Source organism: Strigops habroptila (assembly GCF_004027225.2).
Source record: "Strigops habroptila isolate Jane chromosome 13 unlocalized genomic scaffold, bStrHab1.2.pri S16, whole genome shotgun sequence".
Lineage (NCBI taxonomy): Eukaryota > Metazoa > Chordata > Aves > Psittaciformes > Psittacidae > Strigops > Strigops habroptila.
Window position 1 is genome coordinate 9,425,682 of NW_022651054.1, and position 27,650 is coordinate 9,453,331.

Below are 27,650 nucleotides of genomic sequence, written 5' to 3' on the forward strand. Positions count from 1 at the left end.
CTATTTGTTTCTCTGGCTTAGGGGGAGTCATCCATCCTGCCTGATCTGCTTCCTGTAGTGCTGCATTATGGGTATATGAGTTTATTTTGTAATAGAAGGTGAAAAAATATGATTATCTTCTTATGTTCCACAGTTTGAGCCTTGTCTCAAAAGTTTTTCCTGGCCTAGCTGGTGCTTTTCAAAGCACTGGAAATGGATAAGCTGAGCTCAAAGGTGTGCATGAGACTTTGTGTCCAATTCAGAATGTTTGATCAACTTTAACATAAGGTGTTCTTGGGCTCCCTTACACGTGTTCTTGACCTCACTATAAACCCCTCCTGCTGTTTACAATTGACAAGAGTGGTCTTGTTGATCTGGAAATGTGTCAGTGAGGAATTCTCCCTATGAACTTCCTGCATTTTGTCTCCAGCCAGAGCATCAATTCCTTCCTTTGATAAAATATTCTTATTTAATTTAGTATTGGGCTTATTGCTTATTTTTAATACATTGTTTATATTCTATTATGCAGTGATGGCAGCAGTATTTCTTATCATAAATAGCTTTGGAGGCTTACAATTTTTGTATCCTAACATTTGGCTGATAAGCTTACAAAATGCCTTCAGACGTAATCTAACCAGCTATTCTGCCACCATTAACTAGGAAAAGTGGCCCAGCATCTCTCCCTTGGGATCACCCGAGGGAAGACACACCTGGGTGTAACTTAACCGTCTGCTGTGCTGCCTTTAAATAGTAGTCAGGGCTCGCTTTTTATCTTCTGAGATATCCCTAGGGAATACACACCTTGGTTTAACCTACATACACTTCGGCCCATATTTGTCCCTAAGAAATAATCCCAAGTGCATTTATCTGGCAGTTTAATGGGCACAGAAAAACACACTGATCGACTGAACTTATGTCAGCATTTGATAGAGGTAAGAGAATATTGTTCTCATTCCCTTCTAAGTCTCTTGTGACAAAACACTGACATCTGAGGGTTTTTTCCGTGTCATTGCTATAGTTCAGTGGAGCTGTGAGTTGCAGCATTCACTTGGAAGACTGAAGGATAAAATTCGCCAGGGAGATGTGAATTACAGCCTCCAAATCCGGCACACCCATAAGATGCTCTTTTGTTGGCATTTGCAGCACTTTCTGTTTGTTAATTGTTTAATCTGAAATTACAATATAAAGAACCATTATTATATATGAAATATTGTTTCCTGACCAGTGATTTAGTGTTGCCTATAAAGCAGAGCATCTGGAGCAATGTGACAGCCACTATAAGCTCTTATTGTTTTGCTCCTTTAGAAAGGAGGATGAGCTCAAGACGGGGCGTTAGACTTGACTCTGTGCCTTTCTGCTCTAGGTGAGATTCAGGTATGTGATGTACACACGTGTTACAGGCATTGTGTCATCTAGCAGGATGTTTTGGTTTGCTTTTTTGACAAGGCTGCTATTAGTATGCAACTTTCAATACAGGAGTGAGATAATTCAAGACAGATATTGGGCTAATGGAGTAATAATCTTTGATTCTCCCCACTGGTTTACTTTGTTTTGTCTTGATTTGTGCCTTATAACTACTCAGTATCATATGCCATGGCCAGGACCCTGGGCAGCTGGACCTTCCTCCTGTCCTCAGGGAGGAATGCTCATTCCCCCTTGGAGCTTATCACTGTATACATGTAAAGTTCAGACTTCGCAATCAGGTTGAAATGTCCTGTACCATATCATAAACTTTCTTCTCTTCTCACAGAATGTGATGTGTGAAGAGCTGGCAGCATTCCCTCTTTCCCTCTTTTGTTGACATTACGCTTCAGAAAGAGTCTTTTATGATTTTCTTCCCTTTTTTTGTTGCAAGGTTAACAGAAAGAGAGAAGCTTTCCTAGCCTGAAGCTGCTGGAGAAGTGGTAAGTTGGCAGCCTGGCTTTGTTTGTTTGCTCTTATGTCTTCTTCATTCTTGGCTGCCAGGCTTTTCGTAACATCACAGAGTAGTGCAGAGTGAGGCTACTGGGGCAGTTCTGGTGACATGGCGGTGATAAGGAGGAATTTGCCTTACACCAGTTTCCAGAGCATGGCCATTTGCTGACCACAGTCCCCGTCAAAGTCAGGAATGTAGAAGTGGCCAGTGTCAGAAGACAAGTGCCTGGGTCCCAGCAGTAATTCATTAACCACCTGCCACTGAAAGTACTTTGGTACTGATACCAGAGAGAAAAGAACAGTTGGCTGATCCTCTGTCTAAGCACCTCTCCTCTATCTAAATAGGACTTTCTAAAGGTCAGACCACATGAGATTCAAAGGAGAATGCTATTGCATTCTGGTTTTAAGGCCCTGAGGGACTGTGGGAGTTTCAAGAACATGGGGAGCTACAAGTGAGGCCTTTGAACTATGTGAGTCTTCCAAACCCTATCCTGTCACATTCATGATTCTGAATATGTTATGCAGGTTTGGCCACTTAGTGCTAAGGCATAAGCAATGAAATGATCACTCATACATTACTTCATACTATTGCTTCTAAGGCTTGCTGCCTGCTCTTTTGATTTTCCACTTATTTTAAGCTGCAAGATGATTTCAAAGGTGTTGAATAACCCACACCTTCTCCAAATAGTGTGCATCTTTTAGTTCTCAGGCTATTTTCTGGTCTGTTCCTCCTTGCTGACATTCTGTCATAAACATGCAACATCCTTTCTGGAGCTGTGACAGAGCTTAGAAACAACATTTGTTTGTGAATGACAGGCAGTGTTGCTTTGTGGTACAGATGAAGCATGTTAGCAATTTACTGTACTTACTTACTCTGTACTTACTCTGCAACTCAAGATGAAACACATTCTATTCTTGCACCGTTCCTTTACAGCAGCTGAAGAGAATCTGTTTCAGGCTCTCTCAGAACAGCAGAGCACGCTCAGAACCTGCTGTACTTCTCAGCTTGCAGAACCTCCTGTGTCCCTTTCACAAAGCTTACGAATTTGCTAACAACTGGAATATTGCTCTTGTATTTGCCTTGTCTAGAAGTCTAGGAATACTGCAGCTAGAGCTAAACCAGTGCACCTTCTCTCTACCACAACCTTTAACCAAGTTTCTAACCAGTTAGTGACATGATTAGTTCTAAACAGGATGATTAATATTTAGCTAACTAGAAGACAGCTAACAGTGTTTTACTCCTGCCAGAGGCTTAGGCCAGCACATGATTATCTTCTTATAACTGGCTTGGCACAAACGTGTGTGTGTTGGTTTAGGGTTTTTGTTGGGTTTCTTTTTTGTTTTTTAGCCCCTTAACCATGTCTAATAACCAGTACAACTGGTCTGTCTTCTTCCTTTCTTGGAGTGTGCTTGGATGTTCCTAACTACAGTGCTCCATAAGCAGCTAGTGCCAATACATGCACACCCTTGGAGCAGTTCTCCACTTCCATAGACTTCTGGGGGAACATTTGTCGCAAGCTTCCCAAAATGCACTGACAATGAGAGAATTCCAGGTGCATGAACAGGATTAGTAGTGTTGTATTGCAGAAAAAAAAAGCTGTTTTAGGAATATGACTCAAATTTAGTTCTTGAAACATGAGTTTCTGAGGAGCTCATTAGAGCATAGTTATAGCTGCAGTATTTATAGGCAAAGCTCATAGGTGCTTAACACCACCACTCCGAGGTGTTGCCTCACCTTCTACCACCTATTATTGTATTGATTATGGAACAGAAAGAAAAAGTGGGAAGGGTTTAGCTGGGGCATTCAGAAGGAATAGCATACATGGGTATGTGCAAACACAACCTGGGATGAACTATTCGACACAGCTTAGGGCGCTTCTTGGATTTGGGGAAATATGCAGCATGTTCAGCAGGAAGGTTACGGAGCTACCTAGGCTATTAGGGTTCTGAGCTGACCTTCCAAGCTCTTGTGTGCAAGGCTTTAGAGCCATCAGGTCAGAGCTACAGGAGAGAGAGGTTTCCCCCATCCTGTCCAAACCATTTTCACATCTTGCTTGGGCAATCCTTCCTTCATCTTTATCTTCACACAATAGTGGAAAACATAAAACCTGGTGCTTCCGCAAACAGCAGCTGAAATCATCCCAGAGGTATTATCTTAGAAACTAGAAAATGATTCAATGAAAGAAGGAATGAATCATATAAATACTCAAAGTGTTATACCTCAGCAATGTCCCTCCCTTCTTAGTACAAAGCAAAGAACAAAAGCAGGCTGCTGCCTGGCATGGGCCCCTCCTAGATGACTTACTGGGACTGTGAAATCATCAGAAGCCTCAGAAAGAAGTGCTTATGCAGCGTTTATGACTTGATTTTCTTCTCTCCACTTCTCTGTAAGCAGGGAACCAGTAGCTGTGTTCTCTTCAGTGCCTGCATAGATTCTACAAGCTGGATGAGGAAGGGCAGGGCCTGAAGCAAATGTTTTATGTTCACAGATTTCTGGATGGCTTTTACATTTCAGAAAGTGGAAATGGATTTTTAGAGAGAAACCGTATTGCACAAAAGAGGGGGCATAGACATTATAAGGTCATGAAAATACGAAACCACATTTTCATTGCTGAGGGTGATTTTAAACACTCTCTTAGAAAACAAGCAATGTTAAATTGTGCATGGTCTGTTCAAATGGAAAGTAATAATGGGAGGGAGAAATCCTGAACAGGCCATTAAGTGCTATCTGACAGACAAAGCAAGATTGCTTTAGCACTTAGAGGAGCTTCAGTGAGAACAACATATTGATCTCACTTTGCCAGGCTTGAAGTTAAATGTGTGAGATAGAAGAGGCTGAGGAACCCACTGTGGAAGGTATCCAGTGCAAATTACTTGATGAAAGATCATTGTACAAAAGATGAAAAGAATTAAGGAGGATGAAAAGAAGTAATTGCAACTGAAGTTTTCATTCTAAATTCACTTCAGATTGTTTCATCTTCTTAAGCAAGTAGTAGGAGTTTGTGTGATCCTCCAAGTGCTCCTGTCTGAAAGCTTTCTTAGGAAGCAGGAGAATTGGTTCACCTTCGTGGTCACCTCCTTAGTTTTAGTGGTTTGCTCAGCAGGCTGAGGGCACACTGCAGCTGCTCCCCATTGCTTTGGTGTCTCTTTGTCAGGGCTGTTTTCTTTTTTCTTTCTCATTTTTCCCTCTCTTATTTTTCTGCACACAGAGCTTTTCACCCAGGCTCTTGTGACATCAGTGGCCAATGTCTGTGAGGAATTGCCTCGGGCCAGTGTGACTTTCAAAGGATAAGACAATTTGTTACCTTGCCAATGAACAGTTTATTACATTTCTAATTATTGTTATTAGTCTGGCAGGTGGTGCCATGCCTGATATTTTTACAACTGCCAAAGATGCAGGTACTTCTTTCATGACACAAAATAACCTGAGTAAGATTTAAAGAAGAAACAGGCATTTTGCTGCAGGACGGGTTTGGGAATTCTTTGCTCTAACGTGTAGATGACACGTGGCTATTTCTAAATCTTAAGCTGAAACATATTGACCCTTGAAAGGTTTTGTTGTGAGACCAATTGTAACGAGAGTGTGTTAGAAGGCTAAGTTAGATGTGAAGGTATCCCTCCCTCTCAAGCTCTTTCCTCTAATCTTTATTACTCTATTTGTTGTGTAAATTAAAGACTTATCATATTTATGAACTCTAGCTCAGAGTTCATGTTAATCACCACCTTAATATCCCTTTCCTAACGAAGTTCTAAGTTCCTAAACATAGAGACTTTGCTTTCTCTGGTTTGTAGGGTTGCATACCATCAGATGCAAGAAGTAAAGAGGATAGAAATACCATGTGCATTTCAATTTTGGCTAATGCAATCCCATACTGTCCCCTTTGAGCAGCACAGACCAGTTCCAGCCATCGCTACCTGTCCAGAATAGCTGATAAAGCGTGTCATGCCTTTTGCTTTGTCATGTATTGTGTGGCAAAACATACTTTCTTAAACCAGTTTCACATTGCTTGTTCTGCTTCAGTAAATACTGAATGATTTCATGTCACGCTATTACTGAAGAGAAGGTACTCAGAGGGGGAAAATAGAGAGTTTATGACCTTTGGAAGCAGGGGCAGGAAACACAGGTGGACTGCAGGGATATTGTGACTTTATGCAGGGAGAAAATTAGGAAAGGTCAAAGCCAAACTGGACCTTAATCTGGCTACTGCCATGGAAGGCAATGAAAGTGTCTCTGTAAATACACTGGCACCAAAGGAGGGCTGAGGAGAATCTCCATCCTTTATTGGATGCAGGGGAAGCAGTGACAAAGGGTGAGGAGAAGGCCGAGGTACTTAATGCTGCCTTTGCCTCAGTTTTTAATAGTAAGGCCAGTTGCTCTTGGGGTACCTGGCCTCCTGAGCTAGATGACATGATGAAGCCCCATAATCCAAGAGGAGGTGGTCAGCGACCTGCTACACGACGTGGACACAGAAGGTACTAAGGGAGCTGGTGGAAGAGTGGTGCTCACCGAGGCACTTCTCATCATTTCTCAGCAGTCCTGGCTCACTGGGGAGGTCCCAGTTGACTGGAGGTTAGTGAATGTGACACCCACCTACAAGAAGGGCCGGAAGGAGGACCTGGGGAACTGTTAGTGTGATCTCAGTGCCGGGGAAGGTGATGGAGCAGATCACCTTGGGTGCCATCACACGGCACGTACATGACAAGCAGGTGATCAGGCCCAGTCAGCATGGGCTTATGAAAGGCAGGTCCTGCCTGACTAACTTGATCTCTTTCTATGAGAAGGTGACCCGCTTAGTGAATGAGAGAAAGGCTGTGGATATTGTCTACTTAGACTTCAGTAAAGCCTTTGACACTGTTTCCTGTGGAATTCTCCTGGAGAAACTGGCTGCTCATGGCTTGGATGGGTGTACTCTTCACAGGGTAAAAAACTGGCTGGGTGGCTGAGCCCAAAGAGTGGTGGCTGATCACAAGTGGTGTTCCCCAGGGCTCAGTACTGGGCCCAGTTCTGTTTAACATCCTCATCAATGATCTGGATGAGGGGATTGAGGGCACCCCCAGTCAGTCTGCAGAGAACACCAAGTTGGGGAGGAGTGTTGATCTGCTTGAGGGTAGGGAGACTCCACAGCGGGATCTGAGCAGGCTGGATCAATGGGCTGAGCCTGAAGGAACTGGGGGGTGTTTAGTCTGGAGAAGAGAAGGCTCAGGGGGGACCTTATCGCTCTCTACAACTACCTGAGAGGAGGTTGTAGTGAGGTTGGTCTCTTCTCCCAAGTAACAAGTGATAGGACAAGAGGAAATGGCCTCAAGTTGCACCAGGGGAGGTTCAGACTGGATACTAGGAAAAATGTCTTCACCGAGAGGGTTGTCAGGCACTGGAACAGGCTGCCCAGGGAAGTGGTTGAGTCACCATCCCTGGAGGTGTTTAACAGATGTGTAGATGCAGCACTTGGGGACGTGGTTTAGTGGTGGCCTTGGCAGTGCTGGGTTAATGGTTGGACTCGATGGTCTTAAAGGTCTTTTCCAACCTAAATTATTCTGTGATTCTATGTTTGGTCTCATGTAATCAATATTGCAATAGCAGCTACTTTGTTCTCAGTTGTGTGGCTACTGTCTTGACAAACATGAACCATGTTTTCCTGTCATTCTCACGACACAAAGAAACTTGAACTAATCAATTCATTCTTTTCATATATAACCCTCTTTGCTTTTCCCCCTGTCTGCCCAGGAATATCAAACAATCCTATTCAGGAGAACCAGACACTTAGATTTGTTACAGTCAGTCCAACTGGATTTTACTGTGTTATACTTGAGTTTGAGGAACTGAGGAGATGGGACAGTCTTCTTGTCCAGCTCTGCCTCTGTCCCCTACCTTAATGTTTTATGACACAGCTACACTGGGACAAGACAACATGTTTCCTTAATGCCACATCCACATCCTGGAAAAATGGAACATAAACTGGCAGCATCCTGTAAGGAAAATGAATCAATACTGTCTTTTAGTATAAGATTTAGTGGTTTTGTCCTTCTGTGGCTTGGAGGAACTACAGCTGTACTAGAACGGTTCCAGGATTTGGCTGACTTATGTATGCACCCGCCAGGGCTCCAGGTAAGAACTGATCTTGCTGGAGCAGGGAGCGTGGGCATGTTTTGGAGTCATTCCCTGCAGGGGCTGTTCAGCAGGTACAGTAGGCCAAAAGTGGCACTGGTTCAAAATAGTGGCTAGAAAGATATTACATACCTGACTGCACCTGGTGCAGAGGAACTGAAGATGTCAGTCCCCTCCCTTTTCCCCATCAATTGTCTCATGTTTCTGAGATACAGGTGTGTGGTTACAGTGTAAACAGACCAAAGAGTTTTCTTCTAGGCTAATAAAGTGCATGGTTTTTACCTTATAGTATCTGTGCCAAAATACAGAAACATAGAGCATGAATTCCTGCACTTCCACACACCATGTGGGGAGAAAGACTCTTTGTTTCTGGAGCCAGGATGGTAGACAGCACCCGCCCCTCTGGCAGCTGTACCTCAGTCTTTGCTGAATGCATTTCAGAGGTTTGTTTTTGTCTTGTCTGTGCTTTCTATCCACTGTCAGAGCATCTTAAATGAAGACATAATGTATGACTGTGACAGAGGAGCTTGGTTTTTCTGTGCCATTCTCTGCTCTTTCATGACTATGCAGAAGGACTCGTGTGCTCGCTGTGGTCGTTGCCTTTTGCCACTAATTAGAGGAAGAGCTGCTCTGTCTTCATCCCTAAGCTTGCAAGGCTCTCAAAGTCATGATGATGTCACTATTTTTTATGTAGCCTGGATTACAAAGATGTAACACCAAAGGAATGACAGTGATTATTTCACATTGACTAGGTGGTATCTTCTGAGACTACTGTTTCTTTAGTACCAATTGTAACTCTTGATACCACAACACCACTTGCTTAGGTTGAAGGAGAGAAGAAAAAGCACAGGTGTGAGGAAGTTGCATTGTACAACTGTGTTATCTGCAATGCAGACAAGTGATTTATGATTGCATGTTTCATGGAGCTGGAATGATATTGCCAGAGGTAAGAATAAAGTGGAAAATTCAAACTCCCTTCAGGTGACAGACATCTTAAAAAATAAAGAGGATCCTTTTGAATTTTCTGGCAAGTCTCATCAGGAGAGTCCTACAGCAAAAAGGGAAATGTGACTTTCCCTTCACAGGCACTACAACTGCCCCAGAACAACCACTGTTCACTGTGTAAGATCCCCTTGATAGGCAACCAGGAAAGCTGGTGCTGTAGCCACTAACTGTACCCAGGCTGTGTTCCCCTTCTGCTGGTGCACACAACTTGCTCTTCTGACGTCGTGCAATTCCACAGTAATACAGACATTAGTTTCATGGACAACTCTGACCACTTTTGCTTTATAGAAAGAAATCAGCTCTGTAATCAGCAGAATTGATGACATTTGGTGTCCTATGGCTTTCCTTTCCTTCCAAAGCATGCAAAGCCCCAGGTCTCAGTGGCAGGTATTGGGAAAACTTGAATTCGCTCTGCTTCTCATAGACTGGATAGGGATCAAGGGAAATGGGGCAATTCCTCTAATGCTGCTGGATTTGCAAGAGAACCTTGATACCAACCTGAAGTCAGCCGAATAATATAAACTTGAAGCGGAGTAATATTTTGATAGTTTAGTTGATAGTATTTCGAGCACTAACAGCACAACTAGAGCTTTATAGCAAGAGAGATGCCTTACACAGGTATTCAAGCTCTAAGCCTCGAAGCAGTTGCTTCTCCTCTGATCTAAATCATGTCTAATGAGATATAAGTGTTGAACCCTTGAGTTAACCACTCTGTTCCTTTCCTGTTTTCAAGTTGGTTTGTGCTTTGTTGCTTTGGGGTTTTTAGTTTTTGCCAATTTGAATCTATTACATTAATTTTGCAGCTCTCCTGTCCTGCACTGCCTTTGAAAAGTGTTCCTCCTGTTCCGTGACTTTCCCCTTAGCTATTTAAAAGTGTTTTCCAAGGAAGATCAACACCAGCCTCGGTGCTTGGCCTGGATTTGGGAACCTTGGGCATGCCCTGGTGCAGTGCCTGCCGCCACTAGATGGCACAGGGCGAGGGACTCTACACCCTGAATAGCAACCTGACGTTTTCAGTCTGTTAAGTATGATTAAAGGATAAATAATATTAAATGTTTCTTTAATAGGAGAAAATGCACAGCATTGACAGTAGTGATTAAGTTGTATTAAACAGTTGTTATTCTGGACACCAGGTGATTAGTATGTTCAAACCACTTCATTTCCAGACTTTGGCACCTTGGTCATTACTAACTCAAATCATAAAGTTCAGTGAATCAAGTTGTAAATAGTTTTATTGGTTCCGTGTTGGAAAAAAATGGAGGGTTGTGAAATTCCTTGATGATTTAAAGTTACCTATTTCCTAAGCCCTTGTATGTCTATTTTCTGTTCTCTATTTAGTTATTCAGCATTGCAGAAATGATAAACTCTGTTTCTGCCTTTGCAAACACTAAACCCAACATGGTAATTGAGAAGAGAGAGTTGTGCTCCTGAACAGATATGCCAAATGAAGAGAGCTGGAGTTTTGCACTAAGAGCATAGAATAGTTAGAGTTGGAAAGGAGCTTAAGATCATCTAGTTCCAACCCCCTGCCATGGGCACACTGCTGAGTGCATGCCATAGTTACCTGAGGGAGGAATTGCCTCCAAGGATGAGAGGGGAACTGCTCTTACAGCTTTGGGAGAAAGGCCCATGATTACATATATGCTGTTGGATACAACACTGGACCTTCATGTCTCTGTTGCTTTGTCTTGTCTTTTCTGAAATATTTTTCATCTGTTTGAGAATCATTTTCTGTCTATTATACGATAAGGTTTCCTTCAAAGCAGTTTTTTGTTTTGTTTAATGAAAGCTTAGGAATTAAGTTGTAAGATCTAGATACATCTCAAGGTGTCAGTGCTCTACAACAAGGCTTCCTTAAAGTTCATTTTAATACCTTTTAAGTGACTGGGAGCAAGTTTTTGGTTTCTCTTAACCAAGCTGAGGATTAACTTTAACCTGTTTTGGCTTGAAAATTAAGTCTGTTTATGATTCCAGTGCTTGCTGAAGTGACCCTTGCATCACTTAAATGCCACTTTACAAATTGCTGGCAAGATGTTTATGATGAAGTGCCTTTCTCACTTGTAAGCTATTTTCATTGTTGTCTTAGCCTGCTTAACATCAAGCTGGTTTTCTGGGGGAGCCATATGTTGTAGAAATGCATATGTTTTACTGGGATAAATCCTTCACATTCTCTTAGGTGTACATGTATGTGCCTGTAGAACGTGTGTGTGTGCATGTGTGTGTGTGTGTGTGTGTGTGTGCATGTGTCTGGGCAAGGCAAGACAGCACCATAACTCCAGGGAAAATGGAGGAGGTGACTGCGAGTCACCACTTACTCACTGGCATATACTGTGGGAAACCTGTATTTTGTGGTTTTGTAGAGCACTTGTTTTTTAGACAAGGCAGGCAAGGAGGCCGATAGCCCCTTCTCATTAACAAATTTATCACTTACAGCTGCTGTGTAAAACCAACTGAGTGTCAATCCCGAAATGAAGAGCTGCATTGGAAATCACACCTAAGTACAGCAGGTGCTGAGCTGGCAGTTTCACAGAAGATTGTGAAATTTGATCACACAATGGGAAATAGAGCCACTCCTTGAGGGCAATATCTGGAAACATAATGGGGAACCACCCTTCAAAGGTGATCTGTGTAATAATGGGGCTTAGAAACACTTTCTACCTGCTTTGCTTACAAAATGATGAACGTTTTTAATAGTGTTACTGGGTTTTGCACAAGCACACTATATTTAGCTGCACCTCAACTACTCCTGTGCTCAGACACACCCAAGGCAATGAACTGCCCAGTGCATACTTGCTACTACCATCACTTCAAGGTGGAAGCTATTAATGAAATTGCCCATTCTCCTTATGCCCTGACATTAGTGTTGACTCCTCTCTCTCCAGATGACAGCTTTTCACCCCTGTTCTTCTGGGAGCTGAGCATCTGTACATCCCCCTTGAGAAACTTTCACTGCAGCCCTTTGCTGGTAAGTCTCTAACCCTGATATACATGCTAATGAACCTGGAACAGCCAGCATTACTGCATTGGCCCCATGACACTCTGTGCTACTTGATGTCTCTCTCCTTTCTTCTGGAGATTGCCATAAAGATTGCACCTGTGCTCCTGCATGTACTTATGCACACCACAGCCTCTGAATAATGTAGACTAATAGAAAAGACTTCAAAGAATCATAACACACTTTTAAAGGGCTGGAAGGAGAGGCTGATGGGATATGTTATAAGAATTCCCCATTTCCTGCTTAGCTAAGCAGTAATTTAGAAGGACATGTAAACTCTGGGCAAGTGTTTCAAAGAAAACAAAAAGCAAACAAAAGCTATGCACAGTGCCCTGATGCTGTAGACAAAGAGCACAGAAGGGAGAGGCTTGCAGCAAATCATCTGCTTGAGTTTGTCATTTTTAGGTGCTCAGGCTCAGGGTGAGCAGGGTAATGAAATATTTAGACAGATTTATGTTATTTGATAGAGGTAAATGCAAAGGGAAAGAAGGTGAGTGAGTGGTTTAGCAGTGGCCTGAACAAGTCATTATGTGATTGAAATCAATTACCCAGGAGCTCATTAGCAAAAGAGAATAAATGCCCTTCCTTCTTGTGCTGTGGATAGCCTATTGGATCCTTATCACATGTCAAATCAAACACTATCTTTCAAAGCCACTGAAGGATTAATACCAGACTGTTCTTTCTGAGTAGGTGATTTTCCAGAGCAACTGTGCTTGTCAGAGTAATGAAGCCATGAGCGCGAAGAGAATCAGTGATCAGCAGATACAAGAATTGTCTTGAAACTACTGCAGGTCAGTGAATTCTAACATTTCATAAATCAAATGTACGCTTCCCTCTGTCCTTGTCACCTCAGAATTACCATAGAGAGAGAAAGAAGAAAGAGTCTGAAGAGCATGCCTGCTATTTTAGAGTGAAATTCACTCATCTTCACTCTCATTGAACCCATAGGGTTCAAGTGGGACTTCAGAAATGCAACAGACTTGGGCAGGCAACAACAGAATGAAGCATTTAGCACAAAGTTCAAGGGCACATATTGTATAACTGGTGTGTCTGAGCCCATTTATGGCACTAAGTGCTTGATTTGGCAAAGTGTCTTTGGATATGCCAGTATCTTTGTCAGGTCAGTCATTAGGAACTGCAAGTCAGTTCCAGCAGAATAGGATTAAATATTTAACAGTATTAGAGGCTTTTGTAAAGGACTATTTTGGGTTTGAGATCCCAAGAAAATTGGACTCTTAATAATAAAGTAATTATTACTTTAACAATAAGAATAAATCAATTATGTTAACTTCTCTGATGATATAAAGATATTTTAAGTAAGCCCACAGACAAGCAGTTGGTACATGGAAGACAGAAGTAGAAGCAGTGATACATAATGGGAAAATTCTCCATCACACAGGGATACATAAAAAAAAATCTTTAATTCAATCATGTATATTTTAGGACACAGGGATTCTCCCCTTCTCAAGAGAATATTGCTCTTCTTAGAATGACCTTACGGGCTGTAATCTTACCTAAATAACAATGGGAGAGATGTTCTAGGTAAAAAATAGTCTTTTACATTCATAAGTGGACTGCAAATAAATATGTTTCAAAGTAATAGCTTGGGTTGACAATATGGGATTTGTCTGTAATCATACAACACGTGTCTTGCTGGGAATGCCCACAGAGTATATGACAGCCATGTACATTTTGAACATAGACACAGCAGACTGTATACTCATCAGGATCAGGAGATCAGGAATGTAGAGTCTCTTCTTTATATACACACCTCTCTTCTTTCTCACTGCAGATTTCACACTCTACAGGTGGAGCTGGAAAAGCAATGTAGCACTTGGGGAAAATCTACCCTTGCAGAGACAGAAAACCTGAAGATACCTGGGTCAGCTGGAAAGCCAAAGGTTACCTCGTCTCGGTGCTGGGGTAACGAAATTGCCAGCTAAACAGCACTGTTAGGCAATTTTATTGCTGTTATGAACGGGGTGATTTTGCTTGTAGGTGGCTTGTCCTTTTCCACAGAGCAGGCCTGCCTCTTAACCAGTGCCTTGGCAAAACACACGTAGATGGTAGTCTTGCTCTCGCTGCAGTTCTAACAGAAACTGTTGTTGATTTCTTGCCTCTCCATATTACAAGCATGTACCTGTCCTATTTGCCCAAGATGGGAAAGTTTGCAGTTGGAACAAAGATGAAGCCCAGGTGTTCATGGCTAGATTTATCGTCAGAACTCCTAGAATGTTGAGTACAAACCCAGCTTTGGCCTGGAATTATAAAAGAGAAAGGTTATGAGTTGAACTGAGCTCTTTTTTCCTTCCTTGCTGATTAGGGTTTTGTGTATGGTTAGATTTTATCTTTGGCCTTTTTTACAACTCCATCAGAACTCCATCAAATGACGTTTGGACCTGGCATCTGTCTCTGGTGTTACTTTGGATTTCTTCTTGGGTCAATGAGAAGTTAGAAAAGTTATCAAGAGCCATGGCATCCTTGTCAGTCCTTCCTTAACATAGTGAGAAAGGGCATCAGGGCAGCCCAGTGCCATGTGCTAGGCTTTCCCCTTGTCCCTGCAGGACTGTCCAGGTGATTGAACTCTGACATCTCTATGACCTACATTTGGCCTTTTCAATCAGTCAGACATTGCCATTTTTCATTGACAGCAAGATCTTACTGGAACATCTTCAAGAGGACTTGGCTGCTCTTTAAAACCTCAAGAGCATCTTTGTAAGTGTTGCTATTCTTTATAGTGATGAAAATTCTGCAAAGAATGTGCTTTCACTCACCATATCCATGACTTTGAGTTGTCCGTTTGAAAAGGCAATGGCATTAGCAGGAGTGGCCACTGGGAGCATGAATGCCAACGATGCAGAAAGTGTACAGGGCAGCATGAGATAGAGTGGATTGAGGCAGATTGCTTCAGCCTGTGCAAGGAGGGAGAGCAACGATGATGGTTTTGATACACAAACCCGCATAGAAATCTTTTGGCAGAGACCGTATTTGTCATGTCAGAAACCTCATTCTTCTACAAACACTGCAGCCACTGAAATGTTGGTTCTGCTTTAGCAACTTCCAGCCAATGTCTGTATGCAGCAAATGCAAGAAGTGATTTTTGTGGTCAGTGCTTTGTGTTTCTGATGGTGAAATGTGATCACTGCTGCAGTATAAATTAATAATAATGGTTGAAATCACTCTAAAAGCAGGAAAAAATGTAGAGTGGCTTCAAACTGGTTAAGAACAAAACTCAGTTAGCAGAGGAAACAGGGTGGCCAAGCCTCTGAAGGTGAGTGGATCAGTTTAGGGGTTAGCTGGAGTTTGTGGCCTATGCAAACAGATCTTGGTGGAGCTTATTCCAGTTTCCAGCTGGAACCAGCTTTTCGTGCTGCAGAGCTATGTCTACCCCAGCAACAGGAATCTCCTGTGGAAATGCAAAAGTCTGAATTAGGTCATAGAGCTTGACTAATGCTATCACCCTCAGACACTTCTGGAAGGCCAGTGGTCGGAGTGAAATACAGTAATGGAATGTTGCAGGGAAGCAAATGCTGCTGCTGGTGCTGTCTCTATGCAGAACAAATAGGAAAAAACAAGTACAGCTGGCAGTGACCTCATGAGGTTGTTTAGGCCAGAAGGCAAAGTCTAATATGCCAATGAATTTAATCCCTTTATTTTTCCCCAGCAATGGTTTTAGAAAGGTTGAACTAAGCACAGTGTGTGTGAGTATATATGCATGCACATACATATATGTAGATTTTAAGTCCTGTATTCCTGATCAGATACATGAACCAGTGCTTGGCTGTGTTATTTTATAATTGAGCAGATACATGCTTGGGAAAGAGTTGAAAGCTGTTCTTATAAGGGTGTTTTGAAATGCTGGAACTTACCAGTGAAGCCACAATAGGAAGGAAGAGGGTGGTGGTGGCCACATTGCTGGCACACTCGGTGAAAGTGGCAACAAGGAGACACAAAAGGACACTAATAGCTGGATGAGGGATTTGCTGCAGAGGAGTGAGTTTGCTTCCTAACCATGAGGACAGACCAGACTCCTGTAACAGAGGAAAGAGGTCTGTCAGGATAGTAGACTGGAGAAGAAACAGCCACATCACAGTCCAGTTCCACTTCTCATATTGATTCTACCTTCCCTTCTTACAGGAGCTCTCATGCAAACTGCTCTCTGTAGAAGAACATGTAAGAGGCGATGCTCATAGACGCAATCATTTGGTAGGTTAAATAACAATAAACATGCTTTCTCTTCCAAAGAGTTTGAGATAAGAAAAAGATACTACAGTATGTTATTGATGGCAAATAATGGTTTCTCTGGTCAGGCTATTATGACACATGATCAATACTCAGGGCTTTTAGTTTTAATCTAAGCATTTTTATCTGCTCCTGAAGGTTCTCCAGCCAGCTGCACATTTGTCTTCTAGTTTAAGTGATTAGCTTAAAATAGTTTGGAGACCCAGCCTGGGCACATTATCTCCTCATTCTTGCCACATCAGTTAAGGTTTATGTAATAAAACTTTCAATGTGTTGGGGTAGTTTCTTAATCATCCACTCTTCTAGAAACACAGTTAACATGCTGCCTCGATTGGCAGTACCATCCCAGTTGTACAAGCAATAAGGATTTGTTCTCATCACAGGATTCCTCCTAAGGAAGTCTGTCCTACTGCCACTAGCTGAGGAGATGCACGTTTGGTGCTACCAGCATGCCCTCTTGTGTTCTGGGAGAGCACTCATGGAAAGCAAAATGGAAAACACCCAGGAAGACACAAATACCAGGTAAGCAGAGGAATGTTACCTCACTGCCTTTGGCTAAGGCAAAGCCACCTCCCAGCAGAAGCACAATGTTCCATGGCATTTTCTGGTGAACCACTTTCCAGGCCAGGAGAGCTGGGGGTGCTTGGATCCTTGGCTTGTTGCCTAAAATCCAGAAAGATTTTGTAATCCATGTTGCATCCTCCAAAGAAAAGAGAACTTCTTGGAGGGAGGTGAGTTTAGTCTGAACATCAGGAAACACTTCTGCCAGCAAGATCGAGTAGACTGGAATTATCTCCTAAAGCAATCCTCAACAAAGATTTAAAACTTGACTTGCAGAAATACTAATGAGTGATGTGTAACTGCTCCAAGAGGCATCGTAGGGTACAGGTAAGAGAGAGAGAAAAGTATGGCAACATATCTGGTAAGTCATGTATTCTCTCCTGAAGACTCCAGAAGCTTTTACAGATGTGTGTCCTAGTGTCCAGAACGTGGATAAGTGTTTCCTACTTAGTTAAATTACAAAAACAGAGACCTTCTATTGGCTATGTGCCTAAAGCATTACAGCTATGCAGGAAGAGCACTTTGAATTCTTGTTTAGTGTAAACTTACCTGTTTGGTCTTTGCCTCTGAAACTGACCGACATGTCAGAAGGGATGATGAACAACAGAACTGAGATGAAGATGGCAACTGTAGCATCAGTCACATAGCTGCAAGAGATCAGGCAGGTATTCATGTGCATCAGCATGTTTTCATTGTTATTAAATCTCGCCTACTTTATTCAAAGTGAGGAGGAGAAGGGGTGATACCTCGTATCATTTTTGTTGAACAGAACTGTTGCCCAGCCTGGTACGAAGCCAGGGTCTCTTGTAAACCAGAGCACTACCAGTAGTACAAAGAGGACCGTAATTGCTTTTTCTGCAAATGTCATTGAGCCCATTTTCTTGCTCTCCTCCTTGATAAGGTTATAGGCTTGTTGCTCCTTTGCCTTTACAGAGGCATTTGAAGCACAACCAAAGTTCTCATGAAAACTAGAAGAAAATGAACAAGAAATATCAGAGAAATTTGCCAGATATCCTTAGAGGTAAGAATCCAAATGTTATAATCAGTCATGTTGTCTTTTAGGTAGATGTATTTATATATGCATATAGAAATGATATATATTATTATCATTGCATCAGCAGCCATACGTGTTGGATAGTAACTGCATTGTACTGTGTGTTACCAAGATGACCAGATAGAAGCTTCCTGCCTCTAAAAGCTCATGCTCTACACATATGCAGGGATGCTGTCTGGACACATGGGGAAATCATGGCAATGTTGGTGTGAGTGACAAGGCTACAGGATCAGCAGGAAGTCAACAGTTGCCAAGCTTTTTAAAATGATGGAAAAAGAGAGTTTTAAAAGAGGAATTTCCAGCTGAAAGTGCTAGTATTATGTATTTCGGGTATTACGGCACTCTTTCAATTTAAAAGAGAGGAGGATGAGATCATACAAAAGTGATAGGCTAAGTATTAAACTGGTAGGTAATGCCAGCTGGTGGTATGGGGTGATTAGCACTAGGAATGGCACAATAATCCTCTAGGTCTGAAGCAACTCTTGTCACAAAGGTATTTACCAGCTGTAAGTAGAAATTTAAATTCCTGGTTTGAAGCATAACAATCTTCCAGGACCTGAAAGCAATGCTGCAGAACAGGTTGTATGCAGTTATAACTTCATGTTTTCATCTGCAGAGTGTACTTAGCAAGGGTTTGATCAGATTCCTCAGAGAAAAAGTTGCAGTATTTTAACAGATACCTGGTATGCTCTTCTGGTAATGTCTGTTGTATGTGAGGACTTGTCCCTTGCTGTCTGACTTTCAAGCATAAGCTTGTCAATAAAAGCATCACTTATGTTCCAACATGTAATGAGTGCTGGGTAACAGGCCTGTCAGCTGTAATGCAGTGTGTAAAGGGTACTTACTTAAAGCCCAAGAACAGTATTTGCAGCCAAATCCAAGCCAAAACCAGTAACAAGATCATGGTGGGGAAGGCAAAGGAGAACCAAGAGGCAAAGTTGATGACATTACCATTGCTGGGAAAGAGCCTGTAGAATGCAGATGGCTGTTAGCATACAACATTCTGCACTCTTCTGTTTTTAATGATTCAGAAAAGTGCAGGTACAGTGAGGCCCACTAAGGAAGAGATGCTAACTTCCCACAAAGTTACCAAATGGATATTTCCCTTCTCTGTGTTGGCTGGAAGTCAGCTCTGGCAGAATGATGCACTTTAATGGGTATGTAACCCCAAATTCAACCAGACTTACTCATCAACTTGTCCTTGCAGTATCAGATTTGGTGTTGTCCCAGTCAGAGTTGCAATCCCTCCAATACTGGCTGAGTAACAAATACAGAGAGACATTCCCGTGCTGAACTTCTTGTGTTTCTCCTCTAGCAGGCTTGCATTTCTCTTTCTGTCTTCCTCAACTGTCAGGGCATAACTATTACCTAGGTCCCAAGGCAGGAACAAAAGTGTTACAGGAGCTAGATTGGATAGGAAAAGATCTTGTGCCTGCATAATTCAGTATTTCAAGGCTATTTCAAAGCTGAAGGAGCCAAATTTCCTCATTTTTAAGGCTGGCATTGGTAATTCTTTGATTTGTCCATTTTTCACTGCTTGTCTTGACACAGAGCAGTTGAAATGTGTGATGAAGTCTGAACATACTGCTAACACTTCTCAGTGAACTAAGGCAATGTCTGAGCTGCACATGAAGGGGAGAGAAGCAAGAACTCCAGGACGTACAACAGAGCCAGAGGAGTTGGACTGAAGGGAACTTGTTCTGTACCAGCACTTCACTGTTGGCACTGAGATTTGCATTCAGAAGCACTTGAGTTGTCTCAAAGAGGAGAAGAGGGCAAGACAGCTGGTAAAGAGAGATTGTTGTATGATTGCATATCTTTGGATTAGAAAGATTATTTTAATCTCTACCCTTCTGGCATGGAATTTTCCCTCAGGAATTCCCTGTTATCTGATAAGTTACACAGTAGATAAGATTTGAATTACTATAACTATATAGGGAAATAGCAAACCTCATATAAAGGCTTCGGGTAATGGAGAACTTACAAGTTTTGCTGTTTTATTGATTAATTATCATCTTTTCATCTTTTCAATCTATTTATAACTTCAGCCAAGTCAGTAGATCTTATTATGCTTTTGTCTGGTTAATGGAAGAGCCTCATAAATGCCATTGGATGCAGGCAGAATGCTTTGGGTACATTCTTCTTTTACAATTTACTAGCAACTCTAATGACAGTGAAGAAGGCCTCAGGTCATCCTCCATTACCCCAAAGAGAAAACTACCCATAACCCACTCACCTTTTCCCTCTGTTTCTTTGGAGCTACCTGGTTTAGTTGACTCTTCCTGCAGTTCAAAGGCTTTATTGATGTTTTCAGATGTTTGGCCAGCTGAGTTAGAGTCTACTTCTGACTTGCGCAACTGCTCCAGCACTGCTTGTGCTATTGGGACCATCATGGCAGCGGTGGCAGTATTGCTGATCCACATGGACAGGAAGGCGGTCACGATCATGAAACCCATGAGAAGTCTGACATGAAAAGGTTTAGCAAAGTCAGTTCAGAACTCAGTTCTGTGATGTCCTTTCTTCATTACAAAGCTTTGCTTACAAAGCTGTTGGTCTGGAAGATGCTTAGCAATTCACACCCAGTGCTTCCTCCTACCCTGGTCTGCTCTGGGAATGACACAGGAAGGTTTAACATGAAGGTTTCACATGAAGGTTTCTTTTTGCTCTTTCAGCCAGTTGTGCTTTTACGTTCTTAACACTAAGAAAGGGGAAGCTGGGAGCTTGGAGCAGTTTATCCAGTCAGCGTTCTGCTTATTCTACATGCTTCTGAGGAAGACATTCCACCTCAACAACACATGTTAATGTATTATCATGTATTTGGAAGAGGAAAGCTGAATTTGAGCCCAAGTGGCAATCAGTTTAAGCCGTAAGGAAGATGATCTCTTTTTTTTTTTTGGTCATTTTATCCCCTCTATTATTTAAGATTTTCTTAATATAAAATTCTAATCCATGTTTCAGTATTACTCTGTTATTTGTTTCAAAATTTTTCTTTAGATGAGATGTAGATTATATATCAGATGAAAAGGGCTTTATCTTGTATGCGTTTTTATTCTATTGCTTTGTAATTTCCTTCACTATTCCCTCTTCTTATGAGCTGAGACAAATTAAATAGGGCCATGAAGCCTCTGCATAGCTTAAACTTCTAGTCTGGTAAACATTTGTTGTTTTCAAAACAAGCATCCCCATATTTTCTCTTCTCTCTCAGTTAGGGAGTATGGTTTCTGTGTTTCAGCCGCAGTCTTTCCTGACTGTCTAAAGCTTGCTTCTGGCCAAGCCCAGCAGCACCCTTGTCTTTCTAGCACTGACTCTCTTGTTGCTATTTCTCTACCTAAAGCCATTTGGAATTCCAGGTCTGTAACCCATCAAAGGATCCCTGTTTGCAAGGTCTGCTCAGGCACTAACTCATTTGGACTGTAGAAAAGCATTTGTAGGATATGATTTGCAGATTCACGTGGGAGATGACAGGCAACTCTGAGGTAGGAACTAATGCCATAAAGTCCTTTATTCCACAGTGTTTTCACAACTGTTACTCACAGGGCTGGTCTGACACCAGTGGTAAGCAGGACCCGGAGAGCAACACGCTTGTGTAGGTGCCAGTTCTCAATAGCAATGGCCATGAACAGTCCCCCAATGAAAAGCATATTGCTGTCCTTAAGGTACTCCTGGCACACCTGTAACATGGAACAAAGGAGGGGAAATAGTAACAAGAAGCCAAGAGAGAAGGCATCTTTTGAGGGAGGATCTTGTTCTGAAGACATTAGCACGCAGTAACTCTGGATTGCATCTCAACAGTGGGCTTGCTTTGAGTTCAGATTTAGCAGCTCCACTCAGAGTTCGCTCTGGGCTCATGCAAATCCTGTTCCCTGGAGAGGACAGATGACTTCTGTGTACCAGTAGTGCCATTTGCTCTTCTTTGCTCTGGAAATCGCCCTGGAAATAAACCCCAAACAAGCTGACCAATGAAGACACAGGCAAACATGTATAGAGTAGGATTTCTTACTGTTGTCGAATCCATGATATTCATTAGCGGGAAGAGCAGGACAGGGAGGAAAGCTGTGACAGCCAACGGCAACGCTTCCGTGCACCAAAACAGTGCCATCACTATGATGACATAACCACATTGGGCCTCCTGATAGAAGAAGAGTACATGCAGTCAGAACAGACTGTACATCTCACTTAAGCTTTGAGAAAGCAACAGCCCATAATTATATTCATTGCCTGATAAAGGGCTTAGGGAAAAGGTTATTCTCTGTCTTCCCCTCCTGTCTGTCTCCTACCTCTGCAGATCCTAATCTAATGACAAGCAATTCAACAACCTTGTGAGGAAAAGATGGGGGCCTCCAATGGGGAGAACCAAGAACCATAGCAAAAGAAACAAACTGATGACTTTGAACCCTTCATTATAAGGTTTGGCAGTCCCTGCACAGGCTTCTGCATTTTGCTGATGGTGGTATTTTCTTTTTCTATGTTTCTATCTTTGAGGTGCAGAAACAGTTACTGATCCAGATGAACCCCAACTCATTTCAACAGCCTGAATTCCTTGTACCTTAAATACCTTCATCTGTTCTTCACTGGATTTTTAGCTTAGGACAGACTTTGCAAGGCTCACTGACAAACCAGTCACAGAGCAGTTTCAGCTTCCACTGACTCTGTCTTGTTTCTTCGGAGAAGGTATGATCCCCTATTTCATGTTCCTCTTTCTGAGAAAACGCTTTAGTTCTTTGGACAACTACTCCAGACTTTATATACAAATATTTAACTCGGTCCCTATACACTAAATAACTTGTCACAACAGTTTTTCATATGGATGGGCTGATGAAGAGAGCAAGGAAAAGTAACACTGCAGGTAACAGAGTCTTCCTCATTTTGCAACTGGCGCAATAACGGGCACCAGCAGATCCAAAGGAAGAAACCAGTGATTGTGTGGGCATGAATGAATGAATGAAATTCATTTCATCTGAATGAAAATGTAGTGATTCTAAGTGAGGAAAGCATTGATGAAGAGATGGACATTGTAATGGTGAGATTACAGAGGATTAAACCCAGGAGCTGGGATAATGCCTGCCTGCAGGATCAAACTTGTGATGCTTTAGAACATGCTGAGGACTTCTGGACATGGCCTGGCAGTTATGGAGCTGGTGAAGGAAAAGGATGAATAGGGGAGCTGAGCGGTCTGGAGGAAAGAAGATCACAATCTAGGTGGTAATTACCAAAGCTGCAGGGTTGGAGAAGTAAACCTGAAAGAGATTCATGAAGAGATGACAAGACGCCTTTCTGAGCCTTATTTTTGAATGAGAGCAGGAAGCACCTTAATTACATCCCATCAAACACAGAAGATGCCTTTTGAGAGACCCTGGCAACGCTTTGGAACACATATTGTAGGCCCAGTGCTGTTCTCTTCAGCCACTGTGCGCAGGCTCTCAGTAGAAGCTGGAACAAGGCTTTTCACAACATCAATTGTCCCATAAGGACAATTCCTCTGTCGTTAGACAAAACCTGGAGCATTGTTTGCTGTCATTTGTAATAGCTCAGTGTCCAGAGCTGTCATTATGTGGCAGGTTAATAGCTCAACCGAAGAGAAAAATGTGAAATTCCACCCTGTCGGTTGTGTGCTCACAACCCCTCCTGCTGAGGCACCAGCTTTTCCTGCTTAACGCACCACGATGCACAACTCCAACCCAAGAAACCTTCTTACAGATTGCAAAGGGAAAAGTCCAGGTCAGTTTGAATTTTTGTGTTGTAACTGACTACCTAGAAACCAGAGAGAGTAATTTCCAAAGAGGAACTGGACCAAGTCGTTCCACAGGCAATACAAAGGACTTATTGTATGGTAACAATGACTCCAGCAAGTAGGTTTGAACTTGTGGCCTCAGGACAAAAAAACCCCCATTTCTCTCTTTCTGGCTACTTAGAACAGTTCTGAGCCAGATCTCTTTAACTTCAGGAACTCTTTTGGCTAAGGAATGTTAACTAGCAAAAAAGGGTTCTTTTTTCTGGTTTACTTCTTAGTAAACGTTTAAGTGATAGTTTAAGCTATTTTGTTTGCATAGCACAGGAATAAGAGGGCACACCTCAAGCCAATGCCACTCTCTCGTTCTTGCTTGCAATCCATAGCTCCAAAGTCTCTGATAACACTCCAGAAAGACTGCTGTGAGGAGGAAAGGGCTGACAAAAAGACAGGGAAGAGCTACTGGAGTGAGGATGGAGTGTGGTGAAGGGAGACTAGAAACTGGGAGTCAGCAGGGATTTGGGGGCAAGCAGAGACTGGGGGAAAGAGCTGGGACTTGATGTCCAAAGAGCAGTGACGGGAGAGGTAAATTGAGACTTTTAGTGCTGGGACTGCAATAAAAGACCTGAAAAGCAGAGATTAGATCCATCTGCATGAAGAGATTGGGAGGCAGAGAAATAAGTCAGAACACCGGCAGGTTGCCTGCTCAGCACGCTGGGTTTGAATGATCAGTGTCTCAGAAGTACCTGCCCCACAGCTACAGGGGTTTGGAGTTAACTGAAGGAATCCTAAGCAAGGTGCTGGATTCAAATCCAGCTGGGCAAATCCAGCCAAAGCTGGGCAATTTCAATTTTAAATCACTGGTTTGGAAAGATTCTTACAGGAATATGCTAAAAAAAGAGAGTGAAATACGTAGTCCTTTATCCTCACAATGCCTTGTTCTTCTGACCAGGGAAAATGTCTCTTCTATCTGGCAGTGACAACAAGGAAAAAAAATGAAAGGAAAAACCAAAATATGGACTGCATTCTTTTAGGAAATCAGAAAGGGGGATTAAAATTGAGCCCTAGGTTGTATCTTGGGCTCACATGTATGAGCTTCAGTGCTGAAAGTCCATTGCTACATCAGGAAGATGCAAAGCAAAAGCTACAAAACCACATGTCACTGAGCATTCTTCTAGAATATGCAATCATAGATGTATCTGTTCATCCATCTACATCCCATAGTCAATACTCAAAGGGGTCTGCTCAGAAAACCAAAAAGATCTTCAAGCCATAAATGAAGCGTCTCTGAGAAAGGATCTGCACGTTCTTTTCAGCTCTGTCATTTAAAAGGAACGACTCTCAGGAGGGATTCAGAGTTGTGGCTCTCAAATTCAGTTTAAAAAGGTCTTACCTTGGTAGGAATAGCCAGAGGCAGAGGAAGAAACAAGATGGGTACAAGCAGCATGATTAGGTATTTCCTGCAGGCCAGGATAATCTGCAATAAGCCCGGCATGGTGCTGGAGCTGGCCCGGTGCTGAAGAGCCTGAGTTCTGCTGCTGGAGACTATATAAACACTTGGGAATATTAACCATTGACCTCGGGAGGTTGGGTGTTGTTTTTGGAACTGTAATCGGAGAAATAAGGAAGGGAACAAAGAAGGGAGGAGATTAGCAAAAAAGAGTGTTAGACCAGGAACTTTCTTCAGACAATCTTCCTGATAACCGATAAATCCAGGAGAGAATTAACTCCTTGTGGATCAAGTAGGTTTATTAACAGCATCGTAAAATGACCTATGCTTTTTAATAGAATAGTAATGTCTTGGTCTTTACTAATGCCTTCTTTGAGTAGGTATTTGAGTAGGTTATTCCTCCTGTAAAAAAGAGAAACTGCTCCTTCATAATAGCTTGAAGATCTGCAATACTCAAAATATATTGCTTAGACAGATCAAGAAGCACTATATACAAATCCTTGTATTCACTGAGAAGTTCTGTGGGTAGCAAAACCCACCAGAGCAGAACTCCTGGCACCAGATGCCACATCAAGCGCCCATGGAGAAAGGGACTCACAGTCCTCACCACCTGAGAGCAGGAGCACCCATCTTCGTGTGGTTCAAGGACAACTCTCACAACAATCCCTCTTTCTTCTACTCAAATTGCAACAGGGGAAATATTAAAGTCTGGTCAGAACTCAGTTTCTCCCACCTGGCAGCGCAGTAGGTTATAAGTCAGGCTTGGGGCCAGAGAGGGAACCCCGTACTCTGATGTAGCCTGTTGTATCTCAGTGGATTGGGAAAGACCTGGCTGCAGGGCATCACTTTGCAGACATCAGGCTGGGGATTTTTGACCCTTCTGCTCTTGCAGGTCTATAGGCACAGCTTTGGTAGCTTGCAGGGTGTCCTGGGCAGGGAGGTGAGTCCTCAATGACCAGCAATTCTTGGTCATTTCAGCAAGAAGCTCCTCAAATCCAAGCAGTGAGTTACTTGGTTCTGTGAATATGCAGGAGTGGAACTAAACTTTCCAATCCCAAAGGGAGTGTCTTGTTAATGTCACTTTGATGTCTTTATTTGGTAGATCAAGCAAGCGCATACTTCAGATAATGATGATAACATTTCCATTTTACTGGTATGAATTGTCTCAGCTCTGTTTATAGCTTACTCAAGCAGAGAGAGAGGAGCACAGACATTAGGTCATCTCATGTCAGCACCACAAAGAGCTTCTGCTCTTTCCCTCTCTCATCCCTTTTCTGCCAGGGCTTGTGATTGAAAACCAGTGAGGTTTCAGCTGCCAACTCACAGCTCTCTTGCAAAGCTTGATTTAGGCATATTGCTCACAAGAAACAGCATCATGTAACTTAACTGCCAGTCCTGAGCGTTAGCACTTCACCCTTGGTACAAAAAAGAATGAGAAAGAACTTTCAAATGAGTTGTATTCATATTTTTGCTTCTACTTAATGTTGAATTAGTGGCTGAAAAGGTGCAGTGACAAAACCAGCCAATGGCAAAGTAATTGTTCTACTTTCTACTCTTATGTCCTAAAGTTGCAATGAAAATCTAAACCGACACCTTGTTTTCACATCTCCCTTAACGAAGGTTGGCCTCCAGCTGCAGCCTGGTCAGGGGGAATAAGTAACAATGTGGAAGGGCTTCAGCTAAGGAATCCTGCCTGTTCCTCAGAAGCAGCACATCCACAGGGATTTTTTCCACTGATGAGTCCTATTGCTTCCACCGATGCTATAAAGGGGCTCTGCAAATGTGTTACTGCAGAATGTCTTCAAGGGGCTTGGTTAGAGCTTCACTTGTAGCCCATTAACACTCCCTTGGTGGCGTCAAAGGACTGATGCCAGTTTGCATTAACTTGGAACCACTCCAGTTTATGTAAACGGGTTAATCTAACACTGAATTGGGTCCTTGGAATTTAAAGAACAGCTTGGTCTTTGCTTCCTGATCTGCTCTTCCAGGCAAACCAGGCCCAGCAGGAAACCAAACAGCACAGCCCAAACCTTTGTGTGTTACATCTAGAAGGTTATTTTGTCCTTTTAAAAAGAGAAGTATTTTCTAATGTGCTGTGCCTCAATAGAAGTGATTACACATTGCAAACCACAACAGTTGTCAGATCCTAGGGCATTTATGGCATCCTAGAACAGTTTGGGTTTGAAGGGACCTTAAAGCTCACCCAGTTCCAACCCCTGCCACGGGCAGGGACACCTTCCACTAGAGCAGGTTGCTCCAAGCCCCTGTGTCCAACCTGGCCTTGAACACTGCCAGGGATGGGGCAGCCACAGCTTCTCTGGGCACCCTGTGCCAGCGCCTCAGCACCTTCACAGGGAAGAATTTACTCCTTTAAAATGTTGATTATAACTTTTCCTTTGGAGATAAGAAAAAAACACCCCAAAAAAACCAGGGTTTCAGTTGAAATTTCTTTACCCATCGATCAACAGCGCCGCCGGAGTTGAAAGCCTCATGCACGGTAGGGATACAAGCGCCAGCCCCGGCGCCTGCTCTCACTGCAGCTCACACAGATCCCTCCCTCGTTGTGCAGGAGGAAGCACCGCGAACCCCGTGCCGGTTCCCCGGCGGGGCGGAGCG

The 27,650-nt window shown here is 42.7% G+C and overlaps 1 protein-coding gene across 1 annotated transcript; it reads right to left on the minus strand.

Annotated features, from left to right (window-relative positions):
• Positions 1-13,401: 13,401 nt before the first annotated feature.
• On the minus strand, positions 13,402-25,071 carry SLC13A2 (solute carrier family 13 member 2). Its single transcript, XM_030472857.1, has 12 exons — positions 24,978-25,071; positions 21,857-21,985; positions 21,391-21,527; positions 20,093-20,319; positions 19,044-19,224; positions 18,702-18,824; positions 17,549-17,770; positions 17,352-17,449; positions 16,783-16,904; positions 15,869-16,030; positions 14,774-14,911; positions 13,402-14,257 (listed from the first exon to the last, which is right to left on the minus strand). The coding sequence occupies exons 1-12, from the start codon at positions 25,029-25,031 to the stop codon at positions 14,126-14,128; spliced, it is 1,725 nt and encodes a 574-aa protein (XP_030328717.1). The 5' UTR covers positions 25,032-25,071; the 3' UTR covers positions 13,402-14,125.
• Between the last annotated feature and the right edge of the window lie 2,579 nt (positions 25,072-27,650).

Excerpts from the sequence above, each read along its gene's own strand:
- SLC13A2 (XM_030472857.1), bottom strand. The coding sequence starts at position 25,031 with ATGCTGCTTGTACCCATCTTGTTTCTTCCTCTGCCTCTGGCTATTCCT. Across the intron at positions 17,771-18,701 it reads ATACTGTTCTTGGGCTTTAA|TTTTCATGAGAACTTTGGTT; the intron begins GTAAGTACCCTT and ends ATTTTCTTCTAG. Across the intron at positions 17,450-17,548 it reads TTCAACAAAAATGATACGAG|CTATGTGACTGATGCTACAG; the intron begins GTATCACCCCTT and ends GATCTCTTGCAG.